The 18,524-nt window shown below is 44.1% G+C and overlaps 2 protein-coding genes across 2 annotated transcripts in view; one reads left to right on the top strand and one right to left on the bottom strand.

Moving 5' to 3' along the window:
- Window positions 1-18,524, bottom strand: part of T265_01113 (hypothetical protein) — a gene marked incomplete at both ends in the record, with an annotated part of 75,029 nt that overhangs the window by 30,751 nt on the left and 25,754 nt on the right. Inside the window, 3 exons of the mRNA XM_009165074.1 lie at window positions 1,757-1,972; window positions 10,155-10,308; window positions 17,418-17,606. Coding sequence (XP_009163338.1) covers window positions 1,757-1,972; window positions 10,155-10,308; window positions 17,418-17,606 — 559 coding nt within the window. The remainder of the gene's footprint in view (window positions 1-1,756; window positions 1,973-10,154; window positions 10,309-17,417; window positions 17,607-18,524) is intronic.
- Window positions 13,152-13,464, top strand: T265_01111 (hypothetical protein; the record flags this gene model as incomplete). The annotated part of the gene is made up of 2 exons (XM_009165072.1): window positions 13,152-13,267; window positions 13,290-13,464. The coding sequence occupies 2 exons, from the start codon at window positions 13,152-13,154 to the stop codon at window positions 13,462-13,464; spliced, it is 291 nt and encodes a 96-aa protein (XP_009163336.1).

Raw genomic sequence — 18,524 nt, 5'->3', positions numbered from 1 at the left:
CCAGTCGACCGACTTCCTCGAAGGGCTCTTTTCGCACAACCACGTGAAGGGTGGAAGAGAGTCAGAGGCGGTCAACCAATGACTTGGCAGCGAAGTATGAAAGCTATTACCAGCAAACTTAGCTGCGCCGGTCATTGCCGTCTTCCTGGATGGGGACTCCGAGATGGGCCACATCAATGGCTAGAGACATTGTCAGATATGGCCCAGTCGCGCCCTCAATGGCGCTCGTGCATCCAAGCTATTGCCTTCAATGCATAGCTCCCTTCCCAATCCTCCCACTTAACAGTCCACCTACAGTGCGGTATTTACGCACTACTTTATCAGCTTCCACCTCCAATGCGCAGCTGCCTACCCCACCTCCCCGAATCATCGGTGAACGAACTGTGGCAGCTGATGATTATGATGATGAAACGAATCACACGTTGACGAATTTGTAGCGCAAAGACTATCTCGGGTTCCATCGAAGAGAAATTCAGTAATATTTCGTCGTCCTTAAAGTAGCAGAATCACACAAAAGGTCCCAAAATATCACCAAAACGCCATCCTCAAGATGCAGGAAGTTTGGCGTTTGCTTTAGGGACACCCAACGTACACAAGGCTGGCCGTTACCGACATTTATTGACATCAGTTTTAGAAACATGGAACTCGTGAGAAAGCCATTCGATGCAAGGCAGGGACTAGCCAGCATTGGAATGCACAGCTCGCCAATTCGATTGAAATTTAAAAAAAAGCACGAAGGCAATAGGCATCAAACTCACCTTATTTTCGCTGTAATTGGCTATCACAACACCAACAAATAACGTCAGCCCAATTAGGCAACCAATGAAGACAAACAAATGGATGTAGATGGTATGCCGCTGCAAAACAAGAGAATGAATCCCAAAGTCAACAGCTAATCTGAAGTATAGATTAACTAGATCTTAGAACTGTAGGTCGGCTGCATCATGTATTTTCATTTCAAACTGAACAGGAGATGGGCAGAAATCAGGTTTCGAGGTAAAATAAGCGTATGTGGATTCATTTTGTCCTATTTAACATGTGCTAAGCCGCAGGAAACCAATTCCAACTTGGGCAAGAGTAAAAGAAGTGTAAGGAGATTTGGTCATTTTCATTCTGTCAGTGAGTGAGAGTGCCTTTCAGGGTGGGCAAAAAATTGTTTACGTGGACGGAGTCATGTTCGTGGGCAAAAAATTGTTTACGTGGACTGGAGTCATGTTCGACGGAGCAACGGTCTGGCAGGAACACGTGATTCTCATCGCACTCCAAACTATAATTATCATATCTTTTTAGTTAAACAAATAATGCAGCTACAAACTACTGACTTCAATGGACATGGATAAACATAAATGAACCTTTCAAACTCAGGTGTAATGATGAAGTAGGTGTCTACCGACTCCAGCTCTTTAGCCCATTGGCTATATACAGTTACCCTACTTCTAACCTCTGACTCAGATTACTAAAAATCATACGACTTAAATCAGTTGAATTCTTGTGTGTTTGAATGCAGACAGTATTATCCAGTGTGGTAAATCTTGCATTTCGAGGAAGACGAACTTGATGGGGTCTGGGAGAAACGTATGAATGTTTTCACATAAAACGGACCTCTGAACTTAATTCTTCAGAAAACGATGGACATGTATTACCAAATAGTCTCGTCATATACTAGATGATCACATCATTATCGTTCTGACGTGTGCATGAAATGTATCGAACCCAGCACAGGATGGACCATTTAGTTAGATTCAGGACAACTTACTGGGCCGATGCGTTCGTTGATGACATCTCGAATTTCAACCCAACCTTCGAGGGAGAGTACTTCAAACAGAGCTAACATCGCATTGCCGATGTTGTCAAAGTTGAAATTACGCGGATTGGCCCATACGCGAGGAACCAGCAGTCGAGGGCCCGGACCTTTGATACTTTTGAGCTTGGTAACGGAAATTTCTCGATGGAAACGACCGACACATTTTTCCTGAAATAGAGAGAAAAGCTGTGCTTCTGTTCTGCAAGTTAGTCCATGTTCCAGATTAAGTTTTAAGTTCAATGAGAGCGGGTGTCACATAAGAATCAGTTACTTATGCAATCACAAGTTAAAACTTGAAGCAAAGTTGAAACGTTTTCGCAGTAGTTAAATTTGTCACTGCATCCTGTGGACAGTGTTGCACTTGAATTACCACTTTTCAGAGACGTAAACATCACATGGCTTGGTGCACCACACGGGGTAAATAGAAGAGTTGAAGCACAAGGTGCGGTTTTCAAACCGAATGTGCGCGTCACTACTGAAATATCCTTGTCAGTTGCAATCGCCTAGTAAATGATGTAGAGTTTTTCTCAAACGAATACCGCCCAAGCTAGGTTGGGTCCACAAATAAATGAGTACCTTTTTGGCAGATCGTAATAAGGGAGAGTTCATCTATTATTTTCTCCGTTTCGGGTAAAATGCTTGTGCGTGTGTGGGGGTACCAGCTGTACGAACAAGTCGACTGGCCCATGGTCCGGACAGTTTCAGGGCCGAGTATGAGGTCTCACCCATAAGGAGCAATATACCCGTTTCACTCGAATTCACTTACCTTCAAAAGCACATGTTGTATTTCGGTAGTTGTGTGGCATAGGAGGAGGGGCATTCGACATTGAGGCTTATGAGTCCACACGCTACTAATGTGGCTTAAATACATGCACCTTGAGAAACGGCAATTACGGCTGGCAACCCCGCTTGATTTCGAAATTCTCAAGCATTACACTGCACTGTTTTACGTCCACCGGCGAAAAATAATAAATTCTTACTTTAGAAGAAAAATGCTAAACTAGCAAGAAGCTATTTTACTTGCCTCCGTCAAACTTGATCCTTGGGGTGACAGTTCGTGCCGCACTAATATTTCATTTATATGGTTTCGAAATTTACTAACAACAGGATGTATTTTGGGTTACATGACTAATTTATCAAAGGATTTCTCAGCGGAGTTTGACTACCCTTAACATACCTATTATGTCCGGAGTTTGTCCTTCTGACTAGCTGACCTATTTAGTTTCTAAATCCAATAATGTTTGTTCAAAACACTGAAAGAGAGAAAAGCCTTAATTTATGGTCTCAAAAGTTTTCACTGTGATGATATTCCGGATTCATTACAAAATTAGAATAATATACACCCAAACGTATCAAGGAACCCTCATTCTGCTGAGTATTGCAGACAGCTTCAAATCGAATGCAAGACATAGAGGATAGGTTGGTGACAAGGTTTAAAGACTCCGCATGTGGTTCGCGTGTGGCAATGACACAATATCAGTTATCGACATGCTCCATGTTGTTGGCATATTCATAACGGCTTTCGCGAGGTCGAAGAGCTTATCATGTTTACAGAATAGTGTGATTTTCGGTGCCTTCCACATGTGGAAATTCATGCATACTGACGAATGGTAACGCATTTAGCTACTGTTCTGGATTCTTTAGTCATCTTCTGATCGATGTAGTTTGCGCATCTTTCGGAATCTTAAGACGATTGCCATGAAATGTGTGTATTGTACTGTACTGAGATTGGAGGATACGTTTGTGGGAAGATATCAGGAAAAGGTCAGCTTCCTAAAAGTAACCACTGAAGGCCCGGAATCTACGGAGACTCTCAGCTCCGCTGGATGTTGACCAAACAGACAACGCCCCCCCTAATATGCAGCGCGTCACAGCCTTGCATCAAACCCAGACAGCGCGAGTCAGCGTTGATCAAGGACAGACAACGCCTCCGCAATATGCAACACGTCGCTGCCTCGTACTAAGGCCAGACCGCGTGCGTCAGCATTGGACCAAGTTCAGACAGTGTCCTTCCAATATAAAAAGCTTGTGCTTTTCGCACTCGCATGCACTCGCGCTCTCCCAACGGTGAGCCTTTTTCTCTCCGACACCAGGCACTGGAGCGGGTCATCAGCAAGTACCACAGATTGACGAATCAGCAGATATAACAGATGTCACGTGACGTTTTTTTTCCGGAGGCCACTGACGGTAACTTATCTACCATTTCTCCAGAGTCTCAGTGCAAAGATGGGCGTCGCGGATATTTAGTGCGTTCTTCCCGTTAACTTTTAAAACCTAGTCAGGTTCTACCATGCTTTTTCGACGGATTTTACGATACTCAGTCAGATATGCCTATATATATATATNATATATATATATATATATGTCGAAACTTCGAACTACATGTCCAACGGTTGTTTCAGATCGGAACGTTCCCACACCAGGTCAGTCCTCCCCACGTACCTCACTACATTGTCGAAAGGTTTACAGGTAACTGTAGCGTACACTGGAATCTGATCCACGCTCACAAGAGCTTGGAGTGTCTTAGTGATTAGAGTACGGATTTACTGACCAGAATGTCTGTGGTTCGAACCCAACCCCTTGGCTACTCATGCTTCTTTCGGGTGGCACAGCAACTAGGCACCGGAATGGTGTTATAGTCGAAATATTTAGATTTTTCGGTTTCCGAGCTCGCGAAAAACTAAATACAACTTTGTATGAGTTTCCTGAAGGGTAGAGGAAAGCAATTTCTGTGGAAGAGTGTCACCTCAATATGGTGCACATCTGTGAGCTCGCAAAAGACTTTGGTCTGCTTATCCGAATAAGTTGCATCGACTCATAATATTGATGCCAGGACCAAGTTGTAGTGCCGCTGCCTGGAAGAATTTGCTAGGATGCTACGGCCTCTTCGAGCAGTAGTTCTGACAAGATGGTTTCTTGTGGTTGACCCAGGGCCAAGTTGCATTGTGATGGTTTCAAAGAGTTCTGCTGTTGTCTTTCAATGTAAGCGTGTGGACACATCGAGGGATCATAACGAGAGGAGACAAGAGGCGTGTAATCGTGGGGAGATTTCTTCAGGTTTGAATACCTCAGTGCTGTTATGCACGTGGGGTACCATTATATGGACACTTAATGTCCATAATGTGATCGACTATCCACAATTCAGCGTTCAGTTGTCGACAACCTCAGACTACTTAAGTGTGACATAAGTGGACCTCCCCAACGATATTTTCACAAGAACNACGATGATTCTCACAAGAACACTGTACAAAGAGCGTCGATGGAAGCTCAGTGGAAATCCATCATAATAGTTGTTTAGAACAATATAATCCATGAGTTTATGTCATGATTTGCACGCACTTCATGGGTTTTGATGCTTTTAGCAACTAGGTGGCGGGATGAAGGCTGTCTCAAGATACGTGGAGTCGAATTGGTAAAATCGTTCACATACGACAGAGGAATATGCTTTTCAAGAAAATTGTTTCTCTTCCTTTTAAAATGCAGCTTATGTTTCCCATAAATTGCTAAATAGTAGTGAACTTCAAGGGCAAAGAGTGATGGTATCAACGGCGAACTGGGGATGACAAAAATAAATACAGGTCTATAAGTTTTAGGAACGACCATCTCAGCTGACAAAAAAGCAAGAATGACGTGGATGTAAACTATACGAATCCCACAACTACCTATAATTAATCAAAAGTTGGCCGGCCAACTTCATACAAATGTGGCGCTACTTGACTGGGCAGTCCTTACGGGCGCGTCAGTCAGTCAAAACAACCAAGAGCTAGTGGTTGGTCTTTCGAGGTTTTGGACATAAGCGATCAGATAGTTCAAACGTGAGCGGATTAGTCCTTTAGGACGTGACAAATCAAGCGAACTGATGGTACAGTACGAATGCGCTGGTCTCGTATTTCAAATGTCCAAATTTCACATTCCACCAATGAGAGCGAACCTCAGATACAGTGCTTCCCTGCATTGGCGTTCGCGAATCAAAGGAGTTATCTTCAGATATTGAGCGGTGATGTGAATACAAATTCTACAAATTTCACAACCAATTACATGGATGGAGTGCTTGTTGAGGAAACGCTCACCTTGGTAGTGATTGTGCGATCGTTGCAGATTGCCAGCCGCCCTCCAAAAAGATGCACTCCATAAACCGCGAATATAAACATGAAAACCACTAGCAGAACGGATACCTAGAAAATACATGAAGTAAACTGAGTGGTAGATGCAAAATAAAGCCAGAAATTGAAGTCACTGGTCCAAGAGAAAGCACTTAGTGATTTACTCACTAATGCTATTTTTACCAATTTGACACAAAACTGCGTCGAAAGGAATTAATTGTAACCTTGTCCCATTTCCAAAAGTAACCTAAATGAAACCTGAGGCTCAATACCTTCATTTCTGGGTGATTAGTTCCCATCAGTAGGTCCAATGAAAATTGAGGTTGGTTCAGCCATGTAGTATTGGAATGTTCTGGGTATCCTGAAGTAACGTGAACTCAATACCGAACTAAAGCTGCCTACAAGTAAAACCTAGTATTCAGCAACCGTTTACTCAGTGTTATACGAACAGAGCAAACAATGCGCAACCGAAAGATTGGTATGTATTTTTGCAACCAAGTAATGACACCAACTCCCTTCGAAAAATGATGATACCTATAAGACAAAAAAAAATAAACAAACTAGTGTAGAATGCTATTAGAGTATGGAAAACTTTGAGCAACAAACGTCATCGGACTTGAGTATTCCAACGGCTTAAATATCGTACACGTAACAGCTACACTACTTGTTAGCAAATAGCCGTCGAATAACTACCTATCCTATTCTCCTTCCCATGATGAAGCCAATGGTAAACGGTAGAGTGAATATTGATATTTGTGTGTGTGTGTAAAAAACTCACGAATACATAAAGGTTTCTCCGCCGGGCACGAGTCTATCGGTGCACTATGCGAAAACAAAACAGCCGTTTTTTAAAGTAATATTAGGATCTGCGACTACGTCCTATAAAAAACCGGTTATCATCAGTGTTTATTCCACAATTTATGGGAGAGCATAAACCCTGTCTGATTCTAAGTGAACAGTCTGCTCAACACTGAAAGTACAGTTGTTTTCGTTGACAAGTAGCCTCCCAACACGATTTAGGGGGCCGAAAAAAAGCTGTTATGAGACATCCCCGATAGGCGAAAGAACTACAAAAACGCAACATGTCCGATAAGGAACATTAAGTCCCAGCATTAAGTGCTTCTTGCTCATTTTCCAGTTATGCAGGAGATTATTACCTCTCATTGCAATCATCTAAGCGAAAATGCTAGTAATTGGCAGGGGGAAGCGGTAGGTAAATGATGTATTTATATCAGGCCGAGAAAAGCAATCTACCAGATAAGGCTTTGCTACCTGCTGTGACTCCTGTCGGTACTGTGTGAACAACAATATACCGATTGTTACCATACGTTTCCGAAAACAAAGACTTGTTAGGTTTGGCGAGTAAACAAGACACACAGAGAACTTCATTCGAAGTTTCATATGGCGGCCGATCGACTGCATGGATTAGGTGGATCGTCATCATCACCATCGACAGTATAACACCAGTGTTTAATACTAATGCTTCTCTACCATGCAATAATAATTTATATAAAAGCCTTATTATTTAAAAAGGGATAAAAGCGGATGGGAAAGGGACTTAGTACTAACCCACACTCAAGGTGCCCACATCTACATTCATTCAGGGAATCTGGATAGAAACTAATAAGGACATCAGTGACATCGATTACTTGTCATATCCTGCTAATTCTTAAACCAGACACAGTTTAGATCACGCGGACCCCATCCTGGAAGGTGAGTCGCACGGACATTACCCAGACTTCTCGTAAGCGCATTGATATCCCTGTGCAAAGGCGAATTTTAGCCACATCTATGTTTGAACCAGTCTGGATTTGGAAAGGAAAATTGCACTCTATTCGGTGACTTGGTAAGCGCAATACATACTCAAAACAACGCAGGCTTTGACGATGGACTTCGACTGGAGTCTCCGGTAAACAACCGAACATTCGCCTTGTTGCGCATTCGTCGACACCAGCCTACACGAGCTGTGGTTCTCAGAAGACGGTTGTCGGAAGACGCCTCAATCCCACTACGTACAGAGGCAACGTCTCACAGCAGTAAGACAAACGGCCCATACTATGGCCTGGTAAACACGTCTCTTGAAATGCAGGGATACGCTACTTTGGTACCATAGGTGCCTCATTTAGCAAATGTGACGAAAGTCCTAGAGATTCGCGCACTGATCTCATCTGTGGCACTACAGTCCAAAAATATACAACTTGCGAGATATGCGAAACGCTTTGCAACTTTGGGTGATTCTCCTCGGATTGTGAGTGGGGTGTTCAGTGACTGCCTGTCCAGGAGCACGGTCTTATGTTTTGTGGATGCAAACCACACGCCAAAGAAGGGAATGATTTCGGTTCGTTTGTCCAGAACCACCTGCGCCAACCTCTCTTCTTCGAAGGCGATAAAGATGTCATATGTATATACCACATCAACAAGGCTTTCGTCAGTAGCTACTTCAACACCATGGTTTTAAAGACATTCCAGCGCTGGTCTCGTTATCTTGTCGATCACGATTAAACAGGAATAGAGGGTGGGTATCTCCTTAGGACAACACTTTGTGTGTGGAAGCTCTTGAACAGCTCTCTCTATATCCCCATACGTCCGGAATTCTGATGGTATAAAATCGTATTACATTCACAAACTTCCGAGGCATTTCTTGCTGAACAGGTGAGCTAAGGAGAATAAGCAGGTCGGTTGAGTCAAATGTGACTTACAAGTTCAAGAATACCTAAATTTTGGGCCTTTTATACGCATGGCGTTGTTCTGGCACCTTGCAGTGTGAAGATTTAGTCGGCGCAACTCATAACAGGTCGAACTCTCACTTCTGCCCTCGAATCAATGCTCCATGAGCCACAATAATGCGACGAAGGAAAAGTTATACCAGCAGTCTCATTACTACTATGGTCAAGTAAATCCCTCTGTGATTAACACATTTAATACGGGCCTATTTTTACAATGGGCACTGTACTGACTTTTCCAGGTTGCCTGGGACCGTACACTTTTCCAAAATGCAGGCACACGGATGAGGCATGCGCTCATTAAGGACTCCTTGAAGAGGGTGGATGGAAGGTCATCCGGGTCAGGTGTTATGCGGTGCTTTAGAGAGCATAGGTAGTCATAAACCTCCGAGGCCGTTCTACATTCACCGTCAAGGGTTCTAGTATAGTTCGAGTAACTAACTACATGGCACCAGGTATAAACGAGAGTTGCTGTTCAAAGCAAATGGCCCGGTGATCGAGGAATCTCTCTCTTGAAAGTTGTTATACCAACTTGAGTCTTGATCGTTTTGCTCTGAACCAGTGGGGATATTTCTTCGAGATTCGAGAAGGGTCATTGTTTTGTTCGCTTTATAGTGATTGAGCGGGCATGGTAGTGCCGTGCCACAGGCAAAATTCCTAACACTGTGCAATGAGATTTCGGTTCAGTAAGAATCGACATCAGACAGTGAAGTAGTTGAGAGAGAGAGTACAGAAAACGATACGGATGAATTCATCCAACTGGTGGATCTTCCACACTCAGTTACAAGCAATCTGTCCGCACCTTTGCGACGCTGGAAAGCGAAGAAAAACGCGACTTGTGACGAGTGAATCGTCAAAATCCAGACAAGTGCTTCACACTGGTAGTAGAGTGACATTAGTTACAGATGCCAATGTGATAAATGTGGGTCGGCGGCTGGCACGCTGTTAGAGGACACCACGTGGCCAAACAACTGCGGATGATAGTACTGCATTAACGTAGTCTGCTGTCACTACATAACTGGAGCAGTTGTTCACAAGTATCTGTGTGAGCCGAGTCCGATTCAAGTTGACCGCCAAATTAAGTTTCAGCTACACTGAGTCTACCCGTTTGTTCATTCATATCTCCGGGAAGCAAAAAGATGTTTGAGGTTGGTGTGCCGTAACAGGGCACTCATGGTATCGTGAAAGTTGTCTTGGACAGTGTCGGATCTATAGTCGGTTGAGGTGTATGCAGACATGATAAACAGCTAACGGCCCGCTTCCTATCGGTACTCCGGTAGTATTCTGTTTAACTCAAGCAACTGATGACGTCATTTGTTGGCCTACCTTACCCCGCCACTTCTACTCGGAGAGTTTTTTTCGATATCGTCGTTTTGCAGAGAAATCAGCGGCCGGTGGCTAAGAGATTAGAAACATGACTGGATGGAGGAATTGAAATGGTAACTATAAGACTGATGGGACAGAAATAGTGCACCTGTACACTCAAAGAAGTGGAGTCATCTGAAGCTATGGTAAGGGACTCACCATAAGAATCTCACGGAAGCCGCGGACTAATTCGTATACCACGCGTCGCATTTGTGGGACCAAACAGAAAATCCGCAAAGGTCGGAGACAACGAAGAACCATCAAAATGTGTTCGCCAGACTCCGGCCCAATGGTTTCAACTCGCATCATGTAACTGACAAAAATCAAACTGATCTAAAATTAGGAAATGTGAAAGTAGCAGTAGATTGTAAGAGGGTGGAAGAAGTAAACATTGAGCACCTCTTACCAAGCAGAAAACGCAGCCATTCTTTCCATAAGATCTATGTAGTAAAGACTACCCTCAAATAGGACCGTTTTTCCATTTCGGAATTTTCCAGCTGAATTAAGTGGGAAACCTGCCTGCAAGCACTGGACACGAACCGTCTAACCATGCGGCTGATAGTCCTCTTCTGGCAACATAGTGAACAGAACGTACCAGTAACGCCGGTCAACAAGTTTAATTCACTGTCCCAACAATTATTTTGTACACACCAACCATTCTTCTCATGTTTGTTTATCTCCAGAGTAATTGGTACGTTTACGTTGTATAGCAGTCCCCATTTAATATCAATCGTCTGTCTACGGTATCAGTCAACGGCCGCGAGTACGATTTTCACTGCTTCTAAGGGTGATAATGTTTATGATCTGATTTCAAATATTGAGATTAGTCGGCACAAAACAACGATTCATACTAATCTTCAGTTGGTACTTATGCATAAGTACCAACTTATGTTTTATTCAGTACGATATTCGACAACGCAGTATATTTCCTTGACGGAACACTACCCATAATGTTGTTGAATAGTCTTCCGCAGTTCACGACCGGCTTCGCCCTACTTGGAGCTCATCAGATGGGCGAACTCCCCGAGTTTCAGTCAACCTTAAATTCTAGCTGAACCCGAATAAAATACAATTCGCACAATCTGTACAGTAATTCGGAATTAAGTTGAATCTCCGGTTAAAACCAACAGTGGAAAAACATAAGACTGCTGGAAACTTGGAAGCTGCGCCTATCTAGTGAGCATCAAGAAGGACGAAACTGATCATGGGCCGTCAAAGGGTAGCATCCCATCGAAAAAATACATCCAAACCCTTACGATATTGTTATCACACGTTCCGTTAGAAAGAGAACATCGCAGAATCCATGCGCGCGATTGTCGCTATATCGGACTAAAGGGCTTGCTAGTGTGTGCTTGAAAGTGATGGGTTAGTGGGACAGCGTGGTGCCAAAACGTCAGGTCACAACTGCTTTGACTACTGATCAAAGTTGCCCAGTCGCGAAATGCAAAGTGACACGGGGAATTGATTTTGCAAAAGTTCCTGTATAACCAGCTGACCAAATGCGGTCCCACGATTCAAGACGCTGGCCCAGTGAATATTCTGTGTGCAATTTAGGCCTGCCATTTCCATCCTTGCGGAAATTTCAAGAGCGACCAGCTGTCATTACCACTCGGTACTAGACGTTTGTCTCCGAACGGGACCAGGCGTCTCGCACCAGCTGCTCCCATATGGACGCCGAGTCGCATTAACGTTAATCCCACTGTACCTGGTCTTCCTCGTAAAACGGATTTTTGGAAGGGATTGCCACTTCAGAAAGTATGTGTGATTACACATACCGTCAGCCGACTCATGTACCAGGCTTGAGTATGTGATTCGTTATCGACAGAGTACTGTGGTGCGTATAGCTGGAGATCGTAGTTATTCGTCAATTTGCAACAAGAAAGTTTTCGTTTCGCTTGAAATCAAGGTGAAATTTTTTCATGTCTATGGGAAAAACGAGTGAGTTAGGGCTATACTAACTAATTTATCTAATCGAGATAAAAGTTCTTATCAAGACTCCACAGAACGTTGATTTAGGCAGGAGGAATAACTAGGAATACCACTCTGTTAATAAGTTCATTGACTGTACTTTTTGCTTTTTCACTCAATTTTGAACGGGCTCAGACAAATTCCCAAAAAACATATGAGTTCACAGTTGTCAAAATGATGGATCCACTGCGGAAATGACGAGGTATTTGGAACGATACAGAGGTTTTAGCATAGCAGTTAACCAAAAGAGAGCCCTGTGTTAAACTGTTGCATTCATTTGTTAGCAAGAAGAAATGTAACCTTTTGCAAGTGCACAGAAACAATACGAAAGTTAGTTATATGGGGCAGGATAAGCAACTGGACCATAGTTGAAGCAAGAACATTAAAAAGTCAGGTAAATGCTCATTTTGTTGAAAGAACTAACCATGCCCGTGGGACCACCATCCGCCACCCGGACCTTTGCGTCCGCAACGAAGGTTGATCTTTATAAGAAGGACGACCGTATATTACAATAAACCATGGCCCACAAAAGTTCTTTGGACTCACAATGTAATTGAAGAAATCGAGAAACCCGCCAAAATCCTTCAGCAGCGCCTTCGGTGTAAACAGAAGTCCATTAGCTAGTATTTTCAACGCCATTTCAATCGTCATCGCAACGAAAAAAATGTATTCACATATCTAAAATACAAAGTAGTCGCTGCTTGATAACTCGTTCGCCGAGTGTGTTGAAGGAATTACACAAAATAAGCAATAATTATTCAGCTGTGAATGGCAGTACGAAGATGTTGGTACAGCTATCCCTCCTGGAGCACCCTAAAGGAACTGTCCGCAAACATTTTCGTCTGCGAAGTAGACCCATCTTGATACTCGAGATAGCTGAGTGATTATAGAAGGAAGCTACTGACAAGGGGATTTACGGTTAAACGGGACCATGGCTTCTCGACTACTCCTGTTTGAGCTTGGGTGCTCCGCCCCAATGGCAAACTCTGAATAGGGTCATCACACCATTTCCTGCACGCCGTGGACACCCGGACCGCAAGAGGGGCAAGCGAGGAATGTCCATTTGTAGCTCGACACCAGTTTATATACCAACCTGACTTTGGCCTTCATAGACCAGCTGGCCGGTCCAGACCGCAAGTCACCGACTCTGAATGGTAACGCAGGTGTCCCAAGGTGACACCACAAGAAATGTGGTGCTTTACGGAGGCTAGTCCCCTATCTCCGGACAACCCGATTCCAGGGGATGATGCACTCCTAATAAAGAAAAGAGAACTCTTCCCAGAACTCTTGCCGACGTCTCCGAGGTCGGTTGCGTTACCGCGCTAGATGCAAACCGGTGCGAGACCAGAATGCACCAATCTCCGTGGGCAGGGTCGGGAATATTAACCCGATTCCCTTTCGCTACAGGGGGCTGCCTTGCAACAGTACATCAGCAGCAATCCTGACAATGTCAGGCACCCCGTCTCTGTTCCGAGTTAACGGATCACTTAGGACCGCCTGACCCATGGCCAACTGCTGTTCCCATGGAACCCTTCTCCACCTCGGCCTTCAAGGTTCTCACTTGAATATTTGCTACTACCACCAAGATCTGCACCCGTGGCGGCTCCACTCAGGCTCACGCCCGAAGCTTCCTGCTCACCACGGCGACCCTCCTACTCGTCACCACAATTCCGTGCCTGAGTCGTGTGACTTGCCCTCACACCACACATTACCGACTCAGCTTGCAGTGACGGTCCGGTATAGGTCCGACGCTCCAGCGCCATCCATTTTCAGGGCTGGTTGATTCGGCAGGTGAGTTGTTACACACTCCTTAGCGGGTTCCGACTTCCATTGCCACCGTCCTGCTGTCTAGACCAACCAACACCTTTTGTGGTATCTGATGAGCGTCGCGTTAGGCACCTTAACCGAACGTTTGGTTCATCCCACAGCGCCAGTTCTGCTTACCAAAAATGGCCCACTTGGCATTCACATTCAACGCCTGACTCCGTTTGGGCGAGTCAGGCTTCTCACCCATTCAAAGTTTGAGAATAGGTTGAGGACGTTTCGCCCCCAAGGCCTCTAATCATTCGCTTTACCGGATAAAACTGTTTATATCTCTGAACACCAGCTATCCTGAGGGAAACTTCGGAGGGAACCAGCTACTAGATGGTTCGATTAGTCTTTCGCCCCTATACTCACGTCTGACGATCGATTTGCACGTCAGAATCGCTGCGGTCCTCCACCAGAGTTTCCTCTGGCTTCAACCTGCGCAAGCATAGTTCACCATCTTTCGGGTCTCAACATGTACGCTCATGCTCCGCCCCGATGACAAACTCTGAATAGGGTCATCACACCATGGGACGGGCCGGTGATGCGCCTGCCGCTCGATGCTTGGTGATACCGCGCATGAGGCACGACAGGATCTCACCTCAGTCCGGACAAGCCAGACCTTCACTTTCACTTCGCCTTTGGGTTTCGTTACGCCCAATGACTCGCGCACATGTTACTCTCCTTGGTCCGTGTTAGTTCTGAGCTAGCCGTTGAGCTCCAAACGAAAGAAGCAAAGCCGTCGACACGCACACATTTACCCGTGCACGCAAAGCAGCACTGCAGCTGAAATCACCCACGTTCGGCCTGGTCAGGGTCCAGTAATCCCATTAACCACATCCAGCGAGGCGGGCGCAGCAACAGAAAAACCAGCCTCCAACTGGACCCACACGTATCTGACTCCAGCTCATTTGACTCAGCCCTTACAGTATATCAACCCTCAGGCTTCTTTTGGGTCGCATCGTGGTGGTGCATCAAAAAGGTATCACAGTTGTACGTAGAAAAAAAAACTGAGAATAGTTTCTTCTCAAAAATGACTACCTCCCTCTAAAAGAACGTGTGTGAATTTGAATTCCATGGAGTGATAAACTGCAGTTTTCAGACTATAGGAGACTGAAATATATGTATCCTGAGGAGAAAAGCCGATAAGTTAGATTCTGTATCGAAGCTTTGTTTGCTTTGTCAGTTCATCTACTAAAACAGTTAAACGGATCGTCTCAAGGATTAACAGCATAGTTTTCTGTATGCTTTACGTGGCTTGAAGATAATTAAATAGAAAATGTGGCTCAAATTCTGAAGTTACACATACCTGCACTTTCGGTGTGTTCATCAATCTTGCTTGGGGCGTCTCAACAGACATCGAAGCACACGAAAGTATGGTGACAATGATTGCAGCCCAGTCCAAGTATGGCACATGGCCCAACAGTTTGCTAACGAAAACAGATAGATAGAAAAATGTTCCGGTTGTTGAGAAACAGACTTTGGCAATCTTTCACCAATTAACAATAGAAATTTTGAACAAGGCGCTTTGGAACATAACTGAGGAAACTGATACATCCAAACCAAAGCCGCCGGGTATATTGTGTCCGAATAACCAGAAAATCAACCGTGCATACAATCGCACAGCTGGTACAGCTAGAGTTTTTCTTGGTCCATAAACCACCAATAATGTGTTGTTCAGATCACAGACTTTAGATTTTTTTATGAACAACACGATAGCTCGACTTTCGTCTTTTATGCAGATACCATACACGGCACAGCTGTTTTCGGATTTTCTTCTGGTCCCATGTAGGCCTCGTGAAACTTTCATTGGTACCTGCCTATTGGATAAGCTTATCGGCTTGTTTGAATAGTGAGAATTTACCTAAACGCTATCATCCAGTCTACTAATTAAAAAAGATTTCGGAAAAGGAAGGCAGATATATTACTCACTGAAACGCACTGCCGTTGTCAGAGGAGTCGGAAGATTCTCCACCTTTATGCCGGGCTTCTACCACAAGAAGGCATAGGTGCCGCAGGCGGTTATCCCGTCCAAGTGCAAATAATGGTCTATCGAAAAATGGATGGTTCTCGCGCAATTCTACTTCCTGTTGAGTACTGCGGAAAATTGGATGGAAGTGGGGTATTGTGGTTCAATTGCAATTCAACTCGAGAAACAAAACTCGGAATAAAGAACAAAATGCGTTGCTACAAAGTGCTTGGCACCATACAGAGCTTACACCTTACGACAGAGCATCAGAGTGAGGGACAATTGTCGTGAATCGCGCTTAACAATAATGCCTTTCTACATATAAAGTTATATCAATAAACATGCTGTCCACAGAATCGTTGAGAAATCACAATAGATTACATGATCGCTGCTTTGCCAAGCTCCTTTGGTCAAGACGCAAGATAATGAGTCATTATTACGTAGTAAGGACTTGGCATCCTGTCTGATTTGCGGTTCAAACTGACTGAACTAAAGTGTCTGCAACCAGATTCGACTATACTTTCTGACTTTACTGTGGGGATAGGTGAGAACATGTGCATTTAAATACACATCCCTTCACTTATAAGCAGTACAGCGGATAAAAGGGTGTGTTCGATGCGGTGGCCCAATCTGTGTACTGACGTCGAATGGTTCTGTTGCCCGGAGGCACATATGTTCTACGTGTAGTGACCACGTCTCCATAAAGTAGGACAGATCGGGCCGCGGCATTGTACAATCTACTCCTGACAGTCAAGCTGACGTTACGTCGGCACCATAAATGTCGGAGGTTAGTAATGCTACTTTGGCCTCCCTAATTCTGGAAATGGCTTCGCATTTCACCAGTCCGCCTGGACACCAGGTAGCCCGGAAATAAAAAGTTACTAAACATACTAAAGATATAAATACTTTCACAAAGAGTACACAAGGAGTACTTCTGGAAGTTTTCGAAGGCCAAATTTCAACGCGAGGATTTTAGACATTCGAACAAGATGAGTTCGCATAGTAAGTTTCGAATTCAAGAAAGTGTATAGAAGAATAAATGGATGTACCCATGAAACGATCTTGTGTCTATAAATGTTCAGTTAAATTGTATTACGAACAGAGCATATCCCAGCAACCAATGTGAACATGGTAACGTAAGGGTGTGGTCGCATGTCAAAATGCTCAGCAACATGAAGATTCTCATCTTTAGTGAGATTCCTTGGGTAGATGTAGAGGGGCCAGACACAAGACCATCCGAATAATAGGTTCAAGCTGTCACCTATGTACCTAAATCACATTCTCCAGTTACATAAACTAGTCACCGGAATTAGTCCACAATCTGAGATTGTTAGTCATCAGTTTAGGTGTCTGATCCCTATATTTTCACCTGACGAGTCTCGGTAAGGACAAGGCACTCGTGTGTTTGAGCTTCTCGGGAGCCAACAATATTGATAAAATTTGACGCCAACGGCTTGGAAGTTACACGGTGACCTGCTAAAATTTCCGGCTACTCATGAGTAGCCAGATAATTATCTGAATCGGTCAATGACTGATGAGACGAAGCCACAAACGGAACCACCCTAGAATAACCAGTTTGTCATTCTGGTGCAACTTTTGTGGAAAGGTACAAAAATTAGCCACTGCAAGACCAATAATTGCGCAAAGATTAATATGAAATTCATGAAACCGAAACACACCGTTTGATTTCAGCCATTTGTGCTTTTTGCTGGAGTAGCTTGATGTCCACGCGGCTTGAGCCATCCCCAGACTTTGTTCGTGACTCGTGTTCCCGAGTGTCCGCTCGGCCTGCAGTTGTGCGAATTTCTCCGTTGGCACGATAAGACTTGGATGCACCAAGGGCATTACCAGTGCGATGGCGCATGCTTCTGAAGAAGGTTGTGAGTGCATGCATTAACATGAAAGAGTTACAAAATAGACGTGGGATATTCATAGCTACTTCCAACATCACGTGGTTTACAGGAGACCAATTGAGGGGACTGCCTATTGGGAATAGGTTTTCAGGATATCTTAAGGGAACATTAGGACGAGACTAGTGTTCCGAGAAACGACGTAATTATTTGATTGTGAGGCTGAGGAAGACTGAGTAAGGCTTATCTATGAAGACAGCCAACCACGATTCGATAGAATAAAACCATTACCACAAGTCTCTCGAAGTTTTCTTCGAGTTAACACCTCACCTTCGATCCAGCCGTATCTGGTGTTGTGTCGATAGGAGCGAACGCGTTCCCGTTGAGGATGCCTGTTCGGTGTTCAACAATCGAGTTTTGTTGGACTCACTGCAATAAAGTTAAAATCGTCGATCAAACAAGTCCAAATGGCATTCTGTCTTTTAAAACTACAAATAGTAAATGATTACAGGTTGTCTTTAGTTAATAAAAAGGAACAAGTGGACTTTACCATCTTTGCCTGCATATGCAGAACGCTCACAAAGGATACACTCAGCAAACAGTCTGCTACATCTGTTTCTTCGTTTTTCAAAATGCGAAGGGATGGTGCTGGTTCAGATATCCTCAACCCCAAAAAAAGAACATCAGTTACGTGATGAATGCCATTTGCTGAGCATACTGCATCTGGAGATGTTTTTCTCGTTTTGAATGGAACAGCTTGAAACACCACAGAGGTGGTCATCAGTAAATCTTCAAATCTTGAATAGTTAATTGCAAACTAATAGAATATTTATTGCAGTACGAAAATATCAAGCGAAAATGCCCGAATACCGATCACAACAGACGTGGGAAGGAGGTTGAGAATCTAACCTCATCAGCACCATTATCAGCCATAAG

The sequence above is a fragment of the Opisthorchis viverrini genome (assembly GCF_000715545.1).
Source record: "Opisthorchis viverrini unplaced genomic scaffold opera_v5_12, whole genome shotgun sequence".
NCBI classification, from domain to species: domain Eukaryota; kingdom Metazoa; phylum Platyhelminthes; class Trematoda; order Opisthorchiida; family Opisthorchiidae; genus Opisthorchis; species Opisthorchis viverrini.
Note: the sequence above shows the minus strand (reverse complement) of the source record. Positions and strands in the feature narration are given on the sequence as shown.